This window comes from Homalodisca vitripennis, chromosome 4 (assembly GCF_021130785.1).
Source record: "Homalodisca vitripennis isolate AUS2020 chromosome 4, UT_GWSS_2.1, whole genome shotgun sequence".
Lineage (NCBI taxonomy): Eukaryota > Metazoa > Arthropoda > Insecta > Hemiptera > Cicadellidae > Homalodisca > Homalodisca vitripennis.
This window is the reverse complement of record NC_060210.1, coordinates 15,487,488-15,508,929: the sequence shown is the minus strand read 5'-3', so window position 1 is coordinate 15,508,929 and position 21,442 is coordinate 15,487,488. Positions and strand designations below refer to the sequence as shown.

General features: G+C 35.2%; 1 protein-coding gene across 1 annotated transcript in view; it reads left to right on the top strand.

Annotated features, from left to right (window-relative positions):
- The first annotated feature begins 767 nt into the window (after positions 1-767).
- LOC124358980 overlaps positions 768-21,442 on the top strand; it is a 46,140-nt gene continuing 25,465 nt past the window's right edge. The window contains exons 1-11 of the mRNA XM_046811276.1: positions 768-1,060; positions 1,368-1,775; positions 2,860-2,916; positions 9,457-9,628; positions 11,016-11,355; positions 11,438-11,726; positions 12,383-12,598; positions 15,794-15,900; positions 16,209-16,377; positions 16,994-17,178; positions 18,542-18,860. Of these exons, the coding sequence (XP_046667232.1) occupies positions 791-1,060; positions 1,368-1,775; positions 2,860-2,916; positions 9,457-9,628; positions 11,016-11,355; positions 11,438-11,726; positions 12,383-12,598; positions 15,794-15,900; positions 16,209-16,377; positions 16,994-17,178; positions 18,542-18,860 (2,532 nt within the window). The 5' untranslated portion in view covers positions 768-790. The remainder of the gene's footprint in view (positions 1,061-1,367; positions 1,776-2,859; positions 2,917-9,456; positions 9,629-11,015; positions 11,356-11,437; positions 11,727-12,382; positions 12,599-15,793; positions 15,901-16,208; positions 16,378-16,993; positions 17,179-18,541; positions 18,861-21,442) is intronic.

Here is a 21,442-nt window from a genome sequence, read left to right as displayed (position 1 = left end):
CTGATCACTTTGAAAAAAAGTTTCTATTTATTTCGCTTTTAGTATACAGAGTGGTCTAAAATGTCAAAGCTGTACAATTTTAGTTTTCTTTTACCGTTAACATTGTTATAAATTTTAGCAAATCACAATTTTTATACAAGTTTACCAAAGAAGTACTCTTTCTAAAAATATGGTGATATTTCAGCACATTTCAAACCTTTTTTAATAGTTCAAATTTAGGATATTTCAAACTCGTAAAATAAAAAAAATTCAAATATCAAGGTATGACTCATTATACCAATTTATAGCTCTCTTAAGAATGAATTTCTTTGTATTTTGTGGTTTGGTTTCTATCTTGGATGGTCAAGAAATGATGCAAAAAATACTAATTTCTATTAAATTAGTGTTAGTGAAAGGCGGTTAATTTCTACAAAAAACAAAAAACTTGTACAGAGAGGAATTAAAGAATTAGTATAACCAATGTAGGTGATTTAATTGAATTAGTCGAGTTTTTACAGCTGACGCAGAAGAGAGAGAATGTTCTTTTACATCAACCAAAATAAAAATACAGGTTTTCGGAATGAATTTTACACTTTAAAACTAAATGGAAAAAGATATTTTATAATATTTTGTATTACAAAGTACCAAAATATTAAACGTGTTGTACATAAAAAAAATCTTGAGAATCACAAAATTGTTATAAGGTTTAAAAAAAAGTAATTTTTTATTAACTTTCTCAGTAATACATTTTGTTCTATTTGAGGTTAATTGTTACTTTTTACCTCAGGTGTTTCCACTGTTAGACTGTGTCATGTCGGACTCTAAGCTGCAGCTGGCACGCCCTGGCCTGTTCTCTGGTCTGGCCAGTCTGGTCAACCAATGGTCCCAGCAGGCTTGCCAGCCTACCAGCTTCTACACTGCACTCACCACCAGTTTCTGGGGTCGCCTGGGCGACACATGCTCAGCAGCATCGGAAAGCCACCTCACAGATGCTTCTGCGCTGGCCAGTAGTTGTGCTTCCTTAGAGGCACTACTTACTTCCTTCAAAAATCCTGATTCTCAGTCCAGAAAGAACCTCAAGGTGGGATAATTATTTCACAACGCATACACATTATTTTTTTAGATGACTTTTACGTTTTAAAATAATTATCTGTGTTAAAGTAGATTTTATGCCGTCAATTTAAGACAACCGTCTAGAATTATTCCATGCTAAGGAGACAATATTTTTGAAGTTTTTGTTCACAGCACAAACAGAAGCAATTATTGTGTGGTAACCATTTTGCAAGCTCCTTGAGTAAATATAAGCTGTCTGCAGTGACAGAAAAGTTACTTCAAACTTGATTTAAAAATAAAACTGTGCTTCTAAAGAATCTATGTAACGGTTGCAGGTGAATTTTGTGTCTCCAAGAAAGTCTCAAGATGAAATTGAAGAACCTGTATCCCCCATCGTGAAATCATCGGACCTGGCACCATCATTTAGGGAGGAGCTGAATAAATTGGTTTACAAGCAGCTGAGCGTTATCTTCAACCTGATGGAGGTTTGCAGCGATCGAGCCAGGGTCGTCTTCGTGGGTCATCTGGCACGGGTCTTAGAGGAATATTCCAGTCCTGAGGTGTTCAGTTATGTTCTGAGCATCAGTGAGTTGAGCTGGGCCGAGTTCTACCGGCAGCGGCTGGCACGGTGGCTCCGGGACGAAAGTGTTCCGCTAGATTACAGCTTGCGGGTCATATTCTCCCTCGTCTCGCACATTCAGAACGATGATGATGTGCAGACAGTGTTTGCTGATTTGAGCGGGGTGAGTGAGCCAATACTTGTTAATGGTTATCTACAGACTTTTATCAATCAAACGCTCTTATACTAGATGTGCCTTTCCTGGTTAATTTTATGAGAGAGCATTTTTGCTTATTTTAAAACAGCTGATTATCTCAATTCACCAATCAGTTTAATATAACCTAATTTTTAACATATATATATATTATTAAAAAGCAAAAAAGTGGCTGATACCTGCCAAGAAGTTTTTTTCCTATTTACTAGTTACAATGATTTGTTTGTGTAAAATTTTTATACACTCAAAGTGAGTGAAAAGTGTGCGAAGAAGGTTTAGAAAATAATCCAGTTACCGGTATCAACAAAGATGAAATCAAATTGCTGTATAACAAAGCCATTGTGGGTCTTGACTACGGAAGAAACAATATTTCAAATTTCAACACTGGGGTAACTTGATGTTAACATCAATTTGGATTTCGTGCAAGTAAATTTTTAGTTGGTAGTTTTCCACTGTTTGTTAAAAAGGAAGCTTTTGTTAATGGAAAATTCTGTTTATTGAAGAGTTGTGATCTACTTGGAAATTCGTGTAGCCACCTAGAGGAGAAATGCTGAGGATTCAATTAATGAAAAGTTCTGCTGAGATGTCTTCCTACTTTAGTAGCTAGACAATTTTAATTAACATATTATTCAAATGTAGTCTTACAAAGAATCTAAAACTGTCTAGCTTTCTAAACTTTTAAGTTTATAAACTTAAAGTATTGTAATTTTGATACGTGTAGAAACACGTTCAGGCTATTGAAATAAAGTTACTGAAAAATTAGCTATCACTTAATTTTGACAGTAAAGTTGAAAACTGAAATGTACAGGTATAGAAAAGTGACAAAATGAAAAATAATAAATATTTTAATGTCATTGTATCAAATGTGTGGGTGGATCAATTAAGTGTTCAGAACTAAAATTATTCTCCCAGTAGTCTTACAGAAGTTAACCGATCAGTCATATAGGAAAAATAAAATATTTGTTTATTGTTTTATTCTAGTGTAAACACAATCTAAATTAATCTTCTCTAGTTAATCATTTTAGTTAATAAATTTTAAATTTTTATTTCTCAGGAGGAAATATTGGCTGTGTTGAGTGACGGAAATGATTCCCAACCAGAACCTCTCTACGTAAGTATATTGTTTAAACTTTAATTCAGATCTTGTTAGAGCAGTCGGTTTCATAAAAAATGGTGAGCTGATCATAACCTGGCGGTTACAAAGATTTCAGTTATGTTTTCTCTTGTCCTAGCTAAAAGGTTTTTTTTTTCTGGTATGTGATGAGCGTAATAGTGAACTATACCGAACAAACATTGCAATGGCAAAATTGTTTGTCTTGAGCCAAGTTTTTGTTTTCACTGTTTCAATGCCAGACTGCCACCTTGCCCATAGCTGACAACTCTTTTTGGTAGTTGTTTAATTTAATTTTTTTTTTACTTTCACCACATTTATAAACAAGTTTTTGTCTTTTAATGGACCAGTCAGTGTTTCTAATGCTAATACTTAATTTCAACTCCAAATTAAGAGTTAAATCTGAGGCAGTTTTTCTAAAGGTACTACACTGTTTACATTCATAATTTTAATCCCAGCAATGATGGTTAGTATTTTACTGTACTTCTGTACATATTCATGACATGTGCTACACTATGTATGCAAAAATGTTATAACAATGTTTGTGTCACTTATGCTAAAATGTACTCTCAATTAAAGATTGAAACACAATGTACTGGAAAATAAAAACCTCCTGAAGGGAATGATCTACCATTTTAACCATTAAAATTGCCCCTAAAATAAGCCTATACTACAGTATTACAGCAGTTTACTTGTTATTTAAGTTCAAGGTTATAGAGTGGCAAATATAAAATCATAGACCAAAAGAATAACTATTTGCCAATTTCATTGTTTAAATGTCATAAAAAGCTTTTGTTAAAATATGAAGTCAGTGCATTATAGAAAACCGAATGTATGCGTTATATGAATATCATTGTTCTTACAAAAACGGCGATAGCTGTTAATAATTTTTCTTCTCTAAATTTCTTAAAGTCAATGTGCCAAATTTCAAAACTGTTGTTAAAATATAAGGTTATTGAGTTTTTTTTTAGAAATCAGACTATTCGCATTATATGGATGTTAACAGCTTTAGTGAAAATGAAGATGTATACACTGTATGCACGTTTGTAAAGTATAGAACATGTGTTACAAGTAGAATTAATGAAACTAAAGTTAAAGTTTGTTAGAATAGAATAGAATGTATTGTCTTTTATTAAAGTACATTGCAATAGACAATGTCAATAAAACTAATATTATATATAAGATCATTTAGCAAGTCATTACAGATAGTGTCATTAAATAAATGTAATATGGGTTTAATTATTATTATTTTTACATGATAATTTTATTTTCATAAACCGGTAAGAGTTAAAAAATTTAACAATATGCATGAATAAAAGTATAACAGTATAAATTAAGAACGCAATAGAATAAATAAATAAAAACACAACCGTATAAATAATAACAAAAAAATTAAACTATAAAACGATTGACAACTGCTTAGGTAATGGTATCAAAAAGGTTAAAATTTGTAGAAAAAATTCATCAAGGGAATAAAATGCCTTACTTATTATGTATCAAGAATCAAGAATCTTTATTGTCATCCCACATAACAATGTATTGACAACGTCAGAATAGCACTAGTAGGCCTAAATAAATATATAAATATGACCAACATATAGGAGCATATAAATAAATTAAAAATTTAAATTTAAATTTAAAATTAAGTTAAAATTAAAAATAGCCTACAACAAAACAGTTTATAAATCACATGGCACATAAAAATCAACATAGCAAAATTTACATGAAAATGCAATCACTTATACTACAGGAATAAAATTCTTCTACAGAATAAAAAGCTTTTTCTTTTAACCATTTAGTCATTGAATTCTTAAAATTTTTACATGAAATGTCTCTTACAACTAATGGTAACTTATTAAAGAGTTTTACGCCTAAATAAAGATATGCACCGTGTGTTTTAGATAGTCTAGCAAACGTCTGATCAATAGAATGTTGGTTTCTAGTATAATGATTGTGGACTGAGCTTCTTAAATTAAATAATTCTAAGTTTTCTTTTACATATGATAAAATTTGTAAGATAAAAATTGAAGGAAGCGTAAGTATATCATATTCTATAAAATATGGTTTACAGGTGTCACTATAGCTAATATTAAAAATTGTACGCACAGCCCTCTTTTGGCACAAGAAAACCTCTTTAGCACCACTAGATCCACCCCAGAGAAGGGTGCCATACAGAAGGTGAGAGTGAAAAAGAGCAAAATAAGCCTTTAAAACTAAATTACAACTAGTACAAAGTTTAAGTTTCTTAAGTAAAAAGATAACTCTACATAGACGAGCACACAAGGCATCAGTATGTGCTCTCCATGTAAGTCTTGAGTCAAGATGGAGACCTAGTAACTTAACAGACTTATTTACAGAGTTGACACCTAGGTTAAATATTATTTCCTCTGACTTATCCTCATTAACTCTTAGACTATTTGCAGTAAACCAAAGGTAGGATCTCTCTTTCATATAGTCCATCATAACAAGATTAAGCTCAGGAAGTTTACTAGAACACATCAAAGTAGTGTCGTCAGCATATAAGATACTCTTGTTTGGTAGAAATTTTTGGAGGTCATTAATGAAGACGACGAACAAAAAGGGGCCCAGGACAGAGCCCTGGGGAACCCCCCTAGTCACTCTCTTGAGATCAGAGTTCTGGCCACTTAGTTTGACAAACTGGTACCTATCAGACAAGTAAGAACTAAAAAGAGATAGTTCAACATCTCCGAGTCCATAATGGTTAAGCTTTTCAATGAGTTCTGAGTGAGGTACAATGTCAAAAGCTTTACTAAGGTCCAACAATAAAGTGCATATCTCTTCTTTGTTTTCAAAACCATTAATAATATAGGAGACAATGTTTTCTACAGCCTTAACAGTGGAGAGGTTTTGTCTAAAACCAAATTGCTCCGATGAGAGTAAGCAATTCTGCTCAAAATAATGTTCAACCTGGAATTTAACAATGCTTTCGATTATCTTGGACACAACAGGCACCAAAGCAATTGGTCGGTAGTTATTAACATTTAATTTATCGCCTTTTTTGTATATCGGCACAGTTACAGTCGTTTTTAAAACATCTAGGATAAACACCAACACTGAGCATCCAATTACTGTAATAAGAATTGTCAAGGGATACAAAATTTCCTTTGTAACTTTCTTTAAAACAAAATTGGATAATCCAAAGACATCTTCAGACTTAGAGTTACTTAGCCTACATACAGTGTTATGAATATCAACAGGGTTAACATAACTCCACTTAAAAGGCAATACCTGAGGACTCTTGATGGTTGATTTTAATATCTCTATGGCACTAGCTGTATTTACATTATCATTACTACTATTTACATTATTACATATATTGACAAAATGGTTATTGAAGTCATCGGCAGAAAAGGGAAGTTTAGACTGACAATTGTTTTTTTAAAACTACGCCCAGTTTCAGCATTGATGACATTCCAAGCCGCTTTGCAAGGGTTACGAGATTCTAGTATGTATTTATCATTGGCATTCCTTTTTGCAATATCAATCTGTTCTTTATAAAACTTCTTGATTCTCCTATGATTTTGTAACAGGCTAGGATCATTTTTGCTTTTTTGATGGCTTAAATCTAGCAATAGCCTAAGTTTTCCTAAGAAAGGGGTATACCAGTTTTTGGCACGCCTAGGCCTAGAAATAGTTTTAGTTTTAGTAACTAGAGGGCAACATTCATCAAGGCTCAATGACAGAGACTGTAGAAAAGAATAACAGGCACTTTCAAGATCATTAGCTACTGAGAAAATATATGGCCAGTTAATATTACTTAACCTATACTTCAATCTATTAATATTTACATCATTTAAAAGTCTATAGTTGTAGGTTATTTTTTCACCCGCATTACGGGGTTGTGAGCTTGTAACTGGAAGTTCGAAATTCAACAGCAGGCCAAGGTGATCGGAGAGGTGAGGTTGGACAGTTTTACAAGTATAAGTAGCTGGATGGAGATTGGAGATGAAATTATCCAAGCACGCTTCCGCATGAGTGGGTTGAAAATTCAAACAAAAGCAATCATAAGACTTAAGCATATTGATGAACTTTATAGTTTGTGAACTATTTACTCTAGGATCAATGTTTATGTCACCTGCGATAACGATCTTCAACTTACAGAATTTAGGGTTACTAGTTATAAAGTCCAAAAGTTCAGATAATCTATCATTAAAAATGTCAATTGCGGAATCTGGGGTACGATATACAGTTAAAATGATCAGACCGACAGCATTGGATACAATCATGGCTGCTTCAAATATTTTGCACTCACAGTAAATGTCAATATTTACCACCTCAAATGGATATTGAAAAGAGTATCTTACAAAAAATTGCAGATCCCCCGTAGGGAGAAGGTCTACAATAGCTAGCAGCTAGAAAATATCCATCAGGTACATATAATCCTATTTCACCCTGGGTACACCAATGTTCATTGACACACAGTATATCACATAAAATAGTACGATTGAAAATGTCCAATAGGTTTAATTTGTTTTTTATTGATTGAAGATTAATAAGTACAAGTTTGACTTCAAAAGATACATTGCCACTAACCTCAACTTGAGACTCATCCTTAGTGGAGTGTGTAGAACCATAAACTATGTGACTTGTGAATTCACCTGTACGTTTTCCAAAAAAGAAGCTTCATGGGTTCCTTTCTCCCCAGAACTTTTGCGTTTATATACAAACCGACTTACATAAGTTCCTTCAGGCCAGAAGTCTTCATCATACACAGTATCCCACTGGGACAATGGGACACCCACTTTAAATGAACTGTATCCTGGATACCTACTTTTTAATTTCGTCACCTCACAGTTATTATTACCTTTCACACGAGCAATTACATATTGCTTAATGTTCTCACTTTCTACACCTTCAGCAAATCTCGAAACAAAGATATGCTTATGTTTTTCTACAATTTTCAGGTTATCATCATTAACAGGAGCACGGCCCGTTAAGAACTTAGACCTTTTGTAGTTATTCATAACCTTCCTAGTTTGATTGCTGTTACGTTTTCTCACTTCAATAAATCCACTATTGGAGTCCTCAGGATCCTCTTCCAATTCCAAAACCACCTGTTCCCTATTCAACGACGCAACAACAGAAGGAACATCTGTTGTAGACTTGGTACGCAATGTGGATGGTATAGCTTTGTTTTCATGAAGCCTAGCTGTCTTCTCCTTGTCAGACGCCTTTGCTTTCTCGATTTTTTTCATTTCAGACAGGTTTCCTTTCATGTCTGCCAAAGTTTTGGTTGGCAGCACTGAAATTTCTTTGCGTTGGCTTTGAGATTGAGAAAAAAGAGAAGTTTCGACCGCTGGAGTCAAAATATGTTTGTCATTGACATTTCTAACTGCATCAAAGATATTATTATTTTTATTATTCAAATCTTTTGTAACTAAAGAAGAGTCAATTTTCGTCATAGCGGATTTTAATACACTAGCATAAGAAATACTGCTGGTATCAGTGAAAATGTCACCAATAGCATCTGAGTGATTATTCACCATTGAAGTTAGTTTAGCGTTTTCATTTTGCAGAATATTTAATTGTTTTCTAAGTTCAAGCTGATTATTTGTTAGATCAGAAATTTGATCAGTCAATATTTTAATAAAATCAAAACATTTACATGTATTGTCCTCAATTCCCTCACTTTCAACAGCAATAACAACTGCAGGTGATGTACTCACGTCATGTTCAAGCAGACCAGTTTGCTCCATACAGCTATTGCACTTAAAATTAGATTTTTCACCTTTAGAAAATGCATATTCACTTTTAGATTTTCCTGCACAATTAAAGTGAAACCATTTCTTGCAGTTTCCTTCACACATAATGCCACCAGATCCATTAGTGACTCTTTTAGGACAAGCACCACATTTAAGATTCTTGTTAGTAGGCGCCATTTTTTGTTAATACATATATATATATATATATATATATATATATATATATATATATATATATATATAATTTTTTGTTAATATATATATATATATAATAAGCCAGCTAGACAACTTGGCTGCAAATGGTTTTAGTTCTAAGCTTCTAAACGTATGAGGTAGTTTATTGAAACACTTAATCTGTAAATAAATATGGGCTGCTAATGTTTTTTTTTTTTAGTATGAAAGAAGGTACAATAGCTCGTCGTGAGCTCGTCAAGTATCATAATCATGGATTTTTCCAAAGCAGGTTAAGTTATTCAGGTTTTCCCCCCACATATAATAAATTATAAAACAAAAAATACTGGGAACTGTCATTATATTATAATTAACAAAAACACTGTTTACAATCTTGCACTTGTATGTTAATTTGTAGAAGTGATCGATTAAAATCAGTTTTTCAAGTAAATAAATGTTATTAATAATTGTTTATGTTTCTAAGTTAATTTTTCTATGAGAAAAATGCTATTTAATAATATTGAATTAAAGATGGAGAAATGGCTTTTACGGGATATCCGTTATTTTTTACATGTAAAAGGGGGTTAATAATATTAAATTAAAGATGGAAAACCGGCTTTTACGGGATATGCAATATTTTTTACAGGTAAAATGGCAGGATATCCTAGAGTGGGCACTGTGCCCTGAGAACCAGACACCTTGTGTGCTACGGTGGATAAATAGCAACGGAGACGTGTGTCGTCTTGCCACCTCCCTCAGCCGTCACGACCCCTCGTACAACATCCTCCACAACTGCCTGCGCAACTTGCGCCACAGCAGTGAGTAACATCAGTGCTATCGATCCCTTGTTCCTTAAACCCTGGCCTACTCGGACAAGCTTACGTAAAACTCAATAGTAAGAGTTGTAAGAAAACGTTACAAAAGTGGATGTATTACACAATTTCGATATAATTTGTTTCAGCTTAAAACAGATCATAATTATATACTCATATGTATATATATGTCATATGTCCTTTGAGTCCATCGCCATTTATTGATTTGTGTTTGATTCTATATGCATTAAGTTTCTTCACTCTGTAGAGGAAGATTATCATTTCAAATCAACCATCGTCAATAATAAATTTTAAACAAAGAATTAAAAGTAGTATTGTTTTTTACTTTTAATGTTTTGCGTTATGCTATTGAGGAAGAAGATGAAGATGGTCAGGGATTAACACCTCAAATTTAGTGATGTCATTAGTAAATTTGTTGTTTTGTCAGATAAAATGTCAATTTTATGTGGGCAATTCATCTGATTAAATCAAGAATTCTTTATATGTTCCTTATTGTTGCTACATATCATATTAAACAGGTTTTCTAATGGACTGTAGCCCCATACTGTGACGTAAGTAGAAAAACTTGCCGTACTATATCTGAGATTTGTAAAGGTTATCTAAAGAATAAGAATCTCTGAACTGTTTATTGCTCCATGGCACATATACTCCATCTTGTATCCCAAAAACACAGGGAAAGTAAAGTTTGTTCCTAACATTACTGTTTTAAGTAAGTCGTAGTCCATGAGGGAAATCCCTTGTTATCATGGTAATGATTCTTCACAAATGACAGTCTCGTTGTTCCATGATAAATTTCAAATTGCCTTTGTTAGGGATATTTCTAATGTTTGTTTAACATGAACAGTCTAATGTTCCTTAGCATTCCTAAGAGAAGTGATAGTCAATGTTATCTCTGCAACATGTTCTGTTCTGTGCTCCACATCATATTTTACCTCAGACTTATTAGTTGGTCATCATTTGAAACCCAGACTTATGTATATGTCTAAGGGTGAGCCATAGCGACTAAAGAAATTCCAATCTCTGCACTGTACCTTGTCTCATTGCCCCGGAATTAGTTCCACATTGCTTCCAACAAGGACGTTTATATATACAGTGAAATATTCCATTGCATCCTTGAGGTAAGTGATCGTTTTTGGAAGAAAATTTAATCTCAGCAACCTATTCTGTCTTGTTGCCTCATGTTATGTATGTTTCAAAGGTCTCATAGGGGAATTTAAACATTCCTTCATACACAGCATTCAGCTGTTCCTAGGTATTTTTCCCCTTTTTTAACATATCATCGTTCACAGCCTGTTTTTGTCCAACCACTTTCTATATCTGAACTACTTCATAAATTGTGAAATTCTAATAACAGTAGAATTTCATTTTTTAGCCTGGTTATCAACTGATTCTCTGCGGAACTTGGTGAGATGTCTTCGCCACAACCTGATGGATGGCTCTGTTTCTGACGATGTGAAGGATTGCTCGGGTGACCTGGTACACGCTATGCTGCAGAACACTGCCAACCACGTCATACTCGCCCACCTGCCAGCAGTGGACCTGCAGAAGTTGCTGTACGAGCTGCTGACTGCGACCTTGCAGCACCTGCCACACTTCCCGTCGTGTTGGCAGCATTGTGTGACAGTGCTCTCACTTCAGACTGGGGCCGATCTCACGTTCTCAGCTGCCTGCGAGAGATGCGTAGACCTCTTAGTGGCAGTCATTAGCACCAGGTACTATATATAATGATGTATTAACGTTCAATAGAGTGGAAATTCGGAGCACAAAATTGATCTTAATGTCTGTGGTGGTTAGATCGATGGATCTGCTTGAGTGCAAACAGCTTGTATGTGTGCTGGAGGACCTGATACAGGCAGCAGTGGCGGCGTCAACAGACAGCGATGTAACGGACATGACCGCCTCCTTGACTGCAGTCATTCTGCACCGCTTGGCCGCCAGAATCAGGGAGCACTCGGGTAACGTCTGGAGTCTCTACGCAATGGCAGAGAGTGTGGCTGGCAATCTCAAGAACAACCAACTACCCTACAAGGAGTTCTGGTCACCCATGTCCAAGGATCCTCTTGCATCTGTACCTCTTCAACAGGTCTGCCATAACACTCTATCTCAGTAGAAGCTTGAGTTTTTGTAATCATCGTTTCTTGTAAAGAATGAATTATGTTACAAAACATATTAAAATTGTTCATTTCAAGTATTAAAATTCAAGTTGTACAAAATTGCAATAAGGAGCATAAGTTTATGTCACTTTCCAGCTCAGATATTCAGTACAAATCTGATTACTTTTGATGATACAACTCAATATTATAAAGCTGTGAAAAAATATATTACAGTAGAACCTCTTACATCCGACTCTTGAGTGTCAGAACTGCAAGTCGGATAACCCCAGAAACAAAAAAGTCTCTCCAAGCAATAAAGTTTATATATTTGGACAAAAAACACTCATACAGCAATATGATAGTGTGTACAGTATTTGTGAAATCATTTTTAGCTAAAAATGAGAGTATACTGTGTGTAGTGATTGTTGAAGATCAGAAAAGTCCAGACACGCTTGACGTCATCAGAACAAGCAAACACCCTGACTTTAGGTCGGATATCCCATGGAGTCGTTTATACGGAGGTCGGATATGAGGGGTTCTAATGTAATAACAACTGAAAATCAATGCATTCAGCATTTCTAAATCCTAAGAAATCTCGATTTATTATAAGTCAACTAAAAACTGGTTCTGCATCATATGATTGTAGTATGTAACCAGTATGATACCATTCCTGATGATGGTGGTGAGGCTGCAAACGGGTACCGAGGCTACGGATTCTGAAGCTCCGGATACCGAGACCTTCAGCCAGTTCCCCTACTCCCAGCTGAGGTCTGCTGTAGTGACAGAGGAATTGTGGGACTGGACCTCGGAAGTGCTCTATTCCATGTGCTTCTGTGTATCTTTTAAGGAGAGGTTCACCAGTGTGAGTCAGCTGCTTTCATTTAACTTCTTAAGTTTAATTTCTAAAAGCAGTTTAAGTTTCTCTTTATTTCCAATTTAATGAGAAAGTTTTAAATCCAGTTCAGTCATTACGTATGTTTGTTATAAGTATTTTTGGGTTTAGAATTGATGGTAGAAATTATCAATAATACAGTATAACCTCGTTTATCCAAACCTCATTTATCTGGAATTCCGGGTTATTCGAATCGGTTTCATAAAGTGGTGAGAGTCTCAAATTTTGGAATTTTCAGTGTAATTTGTTTTTCCACTAACACACTTCAGAATAATACAGTATAGTATTTTAACAATGTTGTAATAGGCCAAAGAGAGGTTGATAATTGTAAATTTAGAAGATGAAAATGATAGCTAGATTGACAATAGCATTGGTGAGATGAACAATGAAGGAATTGCGTCAGCAGTTCGTTCTTCAATGGTGACGTAGAACAGTGAAATCAATTCTGATTATGGAGAACTGAAAGATGTCATGACTCATTCTTGTGGATAATTTGAGTGACATTCTGACACATCGTCAGTGAAAACGATGCCCTTGTCCGCAGATCCCATGATCTTATTTCCCAGAAGTATTATATCAAAGTTAAACAAAAGAAACAGTAGATTGTTAAAGATGCATTATGTACTATATTATGTTGTTTTCTCCAAAGGGTGTCCCGTAACTCTCTGGACAAAGGTATACTACGTTATTGCTCAAGTTAAGACAAACATATTTCACCATATGAACATGGGTCTTCGATGCTTAGTTTTCCATCTGTCTGTCTGTATGTGTTTTTAATACAAAAATTAATATCTTAAAAACTAATAAATTAAATTATACCAAATTTGGCTAAAATGTTAATAATGAGAAGGCACTGAAAAAATATAATTAATTTATCTTTAGTAAAGGAAACAGGATTTTTCCGGACATTTGCCATCATTCAGTGAAACAAGAAATCAGTAACACTACGTTTCGAGATCTGCAATCTGATCTCTTCTTCAGGTAAAGAACTAACCTAATACATAATTACAAACTAGGTTAAAATAAACAAATCTTACGAAAGCGTTGTGGCACGCCTAGGTCAGGAATCACAACCACCATGTTGTCTGTCAACTTCACTAACTCTTTAACCATGCACTTAATAAAAAACTATACAAAACACTAATCATTATAACTGAACTACGGAATATAGGTCACAATACGTCTTCATTCGTCTACTAACCACCTACTACGAATGAAGACGTATTGTGACCTGTATTCCGTAGTTCAGTTATAATGATTAGTGTTTATAAAAATCCTGTTTCCTTCACAATCCTTCCATCGTCAAAAATAACCTTCAAACAAAGTATCTTTAGTATTTTCAAAATGGCGGTCATTAAAGCTTATAAATTTGAAATGTCTTAAGAACTAAAATTTTTTCTCTAGAATTGAAAGAATAACAGCTTTTAGAGGATTTTATCACAAATCTAACGTCACCAAGATTATTTAAATTGAATAATAAATAACTAGTTTAGAGTAGATTTACTATGACAAGACATGGCCCACATTGAGGTTCTCAGCGAATAGCCAACAATAAAAAAACAGAATAAACGGCAGCTCTCAATGTAAAGATATAAATAAAATTTAAAAATTGACTTCTCGTTTGAAAGGAGTAGATTATTGGGGGATGGAGTAGAACAGTTGGACCAATGGTGGGGAAATTTGTGGGAAGGCATTCTAAGGTATATATTACATATCAATTACACGTATATATTACATATTAGTTTGAAAAATAAACATCAAAAACAGTTAACATTAGAAAAAAACTATATACATCCCCACCCACCGCCAAAGACTAAAAACTACTTCTTTGTCCTCGTGATACTTATCAAAGCAACTGAGTTCACGCAGACCTGGTTCGTCAGGGCACACTGCACAATACTACACTGTTTCCTTATGCTTGCCTTCTTGGTAGCAAACGCGGCACCTCCGGGTAACTGACTTGCCGTTTCCTTTGCGCTTCTTTAGTTTGGAGAGACGATGCATGCTGTTGCGCGTCAGTGTGATGAGCAGTAGGGCTTCCTTTGGAGGGAGCAGGTCTTCAAGAACACGAACTCAGAAGTCATACAGGGATAGTCTATCTGAGTTGTACATGTTGTACAGGTAAAAAGAATTTACTACAACAACCTGGAGAAAGTGCATTTCATTGTGACTCATTGTCTTCATCAGATGAAAAATTATCGTCAATAACATTATCGTCTTCCTCCATTTTGAGTACATACACTTACACAGTCAACAGACACTATAATCCACTCACACAATATTGCAAAGCATACAGAACAAACGAAAATGGCGAACCGGCGACGAATCGCACCAACTGACTCACCGAAACAGGCTCACCTCTCTATGAGTGTTACAGCCTTCCTGGGCAACTGCTCAGCTCACACTGAGGCAATATGAAAGCAGCTGCTGTATGCCGAGCTCGCTCGTCCACCGCCCGGTGCGCCATTTTCGCATGACGAGCATGCTCGTCACCCGCAGTGAATGTGTTAAGTTAGTCAAGTTGTAATGTGTATTGTAATCTTTCAATGTAATCATTAACTTTATAAAAAGAATTGTTGACCAGCCAAGCTTTATGAGCGGTTTTCAGTCTTCTCTTGGTGGGGCATCTCAATTCTTCTCTTGGCGGGGCATCTCAATTCTTCTTTTGGCGGGCATCTCAATTCTTCTCTTGGCGAGGCATCTCAGTTCTTCTCTTGGCAGTGCATCTCAATTCTTCTCTTGGTTGGAGCATTTCAATTCTTCTCTTGGTGGGGCATCTCAATTTATCTCTTGGTGGGGCATCTCAATTCTTCTCTTGTTGGGGCATCTCAATTCTTCTCTTGGTGGGGCGTCTCAATTCTTCTGGAAGAAGGTTGTGCAGTTTTATGCCCATGTAGGAGGGTTTCTTTTCATACAGGGAGAGATGGTGAGCTGGTAGGTGTTAACGTATGCCAAGTCTAGTGTTGTAGCCGTGGATTAGTCTATTCTGTGTCAATGCTTCTCCATCAGTATACAAGGTGACTTCTTTTGTGCAGAGATTTACTATTATCTCAGTTGCTGAAGTTGTAACATTATGAATGTTACGTTTAATTTAGAATTCAAACATTATGTACAATGAGTCTCTATGAAACAGTTCAATTAAAAATATTTTTGTACTTTTTGCAGACAAAGCAGTATTTCCTGCTGAAAGAGAAAATCACTTTTATAATTGAAGAGTGTGGTTTGTTTTGCCAGCTTAGAGAAAAAGACCTGATCAGTCACTTAAATGTCAGGTAAGTAAGTCTTTTTTGAAATACAATATAGGTTGATAATTATACTTTACAACAATTTGGCGTGATATTTAAATAGTACTTTTTTAGTTTTGGTTTTACGATAGTTTGATTGTGCTGTAACCACTCTTGATGAATAATTTAATAAAGATTATTTGACTTTGACTATATTTGCTCACTTAAAACTGTTACACGAACATTAAATTCTCACGTGACTCAACTAATTTTTCAACCATTCTTAAATTTGTGTAATTTTAAATATATTTAGGATGAAACTTATTTAGTCTAATAAGATTTGTAAATTGTTGTAGTCTTTGTGAAGAAGATGGCACATCGCTCTCACAGTGCGATGCTCTGGCCAAATTCCAGAAGCAAATACTTCTCAAAGACCTGGGCCTTCTGTACAATTTAAAACTTCTTCAGAAAGGTCTATTTCCTTTCAAATCAAAAAATGATATAATAAAACAACATTACTTTCCCGTAAGTATGATTTGAATTTTACAATTCTCTGCTGTATACATTTTTATATCATGTTGAAGACGGAGTTGTTAAAATGGTTTTTAATATTAATTTTTGCGATAAAAAAATAGTGATTATAATTTCCATGAGTTTTAAAATTGTTTATAGTCTTTGTATACAGGGTGTTCAGTAAAAGTGTTCCAATACTTTGGGATTTTGTTCTACACATAAAAATGAGCCAAAAAGTTTATATGAAAGGTATGTCCTTAAGTTTTCCATCTATCTGTCTGTATGTGTTTTTATTAAAAAATTTATATCTTTTGAACCATTTAAGATAAAGTTATGAAACTTAAGAATTGTATTAACCTTTTTGAAAATAAAATATTAACAAAATCCTTTTACCCTTTTCAAAATGGCGTCTATTTTGACATTTTTAAAGTCAAATAGCAAAAAACCGGTATGTACATAAATATATAATAAACTTGGATATTTTTTTGGAAGTGAAATTGGTATATTTATTTTAAACACAGAATAATATATGGTTATACACATTTGTTATTTACACCAGTTGTGTATTAATAATTTAAAACAGTTCATTATTGTATTGGTTGGTAATTTTGTGTGATCTGATGGACAGGAAGAGGTGTTGGAAGAGATTGTCAACAGTGGGGTGGTGGACAGAGCCCAACTGCCTACAATCAATATTCTCTTCAGTCGGTTGGTAGCACTGCAGGAGGACATGGAGCACTCCACCAGCACCACGTACATATCCATCATGGACAGTGTGTTTGACCTTCACGTCAGTGAACTGAAGGACAACAGGTGTGGCAACTACGGGCACTGTCGTAGACATAGCATATAAAATACAATTCTAACTTACTATCTGTCAACTAATAAGTCTGAGGTAATGCAGAGCTGGCTATGAATAACAGAGTAACACACGGTTGGGTATCGGGCCATGGGGGCATTCATGGAAATGAAAGAGCATATATCCTCGTCAAAAAGGGAGCTTTCTCCTACAGCAAAGCTCTTGTAAAAGATTGGGAAAAGAAGATAAGAAACTTTAATTAGAGTAGGACCTCAGGATTAAAACATTCTAAAATGTTCATCTCTCCTTATGCTAAATGGTAGGCATCTGTCCTAGATCAGAGTAAGGAGGATATAAGAATGATAATAGGGAGTTGACAGGACATGGCCCCCTTAGAAAACACCTCATGAAGGTGGGCCTTAGCCAGACTGATGAATGCAGACTCTGCAGAGAAGAGGAGGAATCAGCGGAGCATATTTGGCTAAACTGTCCTGCCATATCAAAATTCTGGAAAAGATTCCTGGGGCCATATTATCTCCTCATCCCCAAGTACATCAGATAACAGGAGCCCTCAAATCTGATCGGCTTCTGTAATAGTCTCAGATTCTGAGGACATATATAAGTAAGGGAGGCGCAAAGGTCCTTTTAGGACTAAGTGCGGAGACAATTCGTCTTTTTCCCTCAGGATAAAAAAAAGTGTCTGGCGGCATTCTTTTTGAAGGGAGACATCTGTTTTAATTCTAAGAAGAGTATCTCATTTCAGATTATTGAGAAAACCCTCTGTAGTCAAAAGAGCACAACCAGGCAAGGTTTTTCTCACCAGGTAGCATAAGCTACATGTACTAGAGCTGTGTCAACACGTTTGACAAAGTAAACAGCACCAATGTATTGGTGCAATTCCAAAACGTCATATTTCTCACTCAGTAGAGAAAATCCAGATTTCAGCTGTTATTGAGTTACAGCGTACTCAGTTGAATATTGAGAGCTTTGCTCTCTCTTCAAGTAACATCCCACCCAGTGTAGAAGACTAAATTCTACTACTAAAACTTTTCTGGCTAAGATGATCTGATAGACTGCAACTCGTCTAGCTCTTCGTGGATACCATCCATCATCCTACATTTTAAATAATTCAATGCTGAACTGTTTGTGATAAATAATAAACATCTATTCTTTTAAGAGTATGTACTTACTCCCAGGGTTATCTATATCTGAGTTCATATTTAGTTGCACCAATGTCTTGTCTCCTCCATGTTGTTGACCTATCTTCTGCATCTTCCTGTTACAGAGGAAGATGCATTTAAGGATTTATGAAAAAACTTAGTAACTTGTTATAATTTTTGTTTTTGTAGAGATTTTTTTAATGTTCGATTCATTTAGGTCATTGTTGGAACTGTCAGACCATGAGTTGTGTCACATCGCCGAGGTTGCCGACTTTGCGTGTCATAGCGTGTCGAACTACAGTGTCCACATGAAGCAGTCTTCCTGGGACGCGTGTCTGGTAGCCACTGCCGCGCTCACACTCTGTGTCGACAGTACGCTCAAGGATTGGAGTGAGCAACATTCCATTCACACGGAACCTGAGTCGCGTCCTGCTGAGCCCACTGCTACCACTAGCTCTCAGCCCTGGCCACTGTCACTGCTTGTGGAGTCCGACGCTGTGCCAGAAGATAGTTCGGAGAATTTCCTTCGGTTACCTGTAAGTACATTTATAAGTTTATCATACTCAAAACAAGCCCTAATCTTCTTCTTCTTCTATGGGGCGGCCTACTGCCATGCACTTAAGCCTCAAGGGCCTTTTGCACACCCCGGAAGCACGCCATGACGCCTTCCAGTCTATGATTTCAGCAGGTCCACAAACCGCCAAAAACAACCTATCAGGTCCTCCTAGGGAAATTCACCACCCTTGTCCAAACTACCAAAGAAGGCATACCGCTCCTTTGCTATTGAAGGACAATCAAAGAGCAAATGTTCGGCAGTTTCCTCCTGCTCATCACACATTCTACAGGGCGGATCCTCCTGAAGGAAGAGATAGTTTAAATGTAAATTAAGCCTATATCTAATTCCCTGAAACTTAATAACTAACTCTATTGACACTGCTTTGTAGACCCTGTTAAGATCATGTATTTTTCATTAATAAATGAACAAATAATTAAACTAGACTGTCATAAAATACACCCCTGGTTTTCGTGGAAAAGAAAGGTGATTTTTTTAATGTTTTCAAATATATAATTTCCTTCTGTGTGATTTTTATATTATTAGGCAAACAGTTATAAAATGTTGGTGCGAGAAGTAAAGAGTTTCTTATACAGTGTAAGCTTAGGTCTCGGCACATGAGTATTCAGTCTATTTCTCAGACCCATGGTAGTATTCCTACATTACTTACTCATATTATAATAAACTTTCAACATTTTTTTATTATAACAATTTTTTAAAGCAGTATATTTAGCTGCTTAAAAATGGCCATCCTATGATCAGTTTTTGGCTATTGTTTATTATTCGCACAAATAGTTTTTGATGGGTTATAATTGTTTTCAGGGTAAGTACGCTGTAAAAATACATCAGAAAGTGTTGTCAAACCTGGTATGTTAACTCACGCATGTGAGGAATGTTCAATTGTTAATTAAAAACTATTTCAGTGTACATAAATAAAAATTCGAAGTAATATTTTTGCAAAATCTAATTTTTTATACCAGCGCACTTGGCCTGATCTATTGCATCAACTAGTGGATGTATTTTTGCCAAAAAAAAAAAAAACAAGTTTATAGCATGGCTGGGATGAAAAATAACATCTACGTGTAGCAAAATCATACGAAACAACTTTGCCTAACTCAGAACACCTCATGCCTGCACTAAGGTGTATCTCTCATTAAACAGATCAATGTCTTCCAAGGTCATTGGTCTCATTACGGGGCATGGTCACCTGAGGAAGCATCTTCACAGAGTCGGCATCCTTCAGGAGGATCCGCTCTATGGAAGGTGTAATGAGCAGGAGGAGACTGCTGAGCACCTGCTCTTTGATTGCCCTGCAATAGCAAGAGAGCGGTATGCCATCTTTGGTAGTTTGGACAGGGGTGGTGAATTTTCCCAGGAGGACTTGATAGATTGTTTTCGGCGGTTTGTTGAACTGCTGAAGTGGTAGACTGGTGGGCCTCATGGTGTGTTCCGGGGTGCGCAAAAAGCCCTTGAGGCTTAAGTGCATGGCAGTAGGCCGCCCCAAGGGAAAGAAAAAAAAAGGTGTATCACTGATATCGGTAGCTTGCATAGTATTAGAATTTGGCATTTTTAGCAAGCCGACTTTTTGCTCAAACTATGACCATTTGCTGATGTTGGAGATACATCGTAATGTGCTGGTATCAAAAATTCAATTTTGCTAAAAATGTTACATGGTAATATTTTGTAAGCAACAACTAGCAAATAAGCAGTTTTTATTTCTCCTGTTAATTTGCAAAAATGTTTCCAACAAATGGAAACAAATTTTCTCCTGTTAACCAGTATTGTTTCTTAAGAGACCAAAGGAAACAAAGTATGAAAATTTGCTGAAGTCGCAGTAGGTTATAGTGCCAAACATTATAATCTTTGATTGGTTGCTTTACAAAGCTAAAAAATAAAACAATTCTTTCTGTTTTTATTGCTAAACATTAACTACTTCTAGCGTCAATACATTTTGTTTTACAACATTCCTTGTAAACACTTACAAACAATATTCTGATACTGGTTGTTATATGCTGATGTGAGAACAATATATTTTTATTTACAGCATTAATTATCGAGTGATTATTGTGGAAGAAGACACTTTACAAGTTGGTGACAGTGTTCACATTTTCCACAAAACTAAAGTGACAGTGAAATCATGTCATTTTTTGTTCCATTTGCCCTTAGTTATGGAAATTGTTGTAATGGTTTGTTTTTGAATTTAAGTTGTGTATTATGTGTGTAATCTATTATAACTATCTAATAATCAATACAGATTGCTGACGAGCTTAGCTTGCCATAGTGTACTGTTTTTAATATTGCGTTGAGATAATTAAAATAATACCTGGTAGATAGCAGTAGTGTGTTTTATGCAACACTGAATATTTTTAACAACTACTTACATTTAGTTTTCACTTTAATTAATTAGCCAATACTAGTATGTTCGAATTGGACAGCATTTAGTTGAATTTATAATATTTTGTGTTTATTAGGGCTACTGATTTGTTATTTTCCTTAAATATACCTGAAAAATTAGTAACATTTTACATTGTTTCATAAAATAAAGATGCAAGTAATATATTTAAA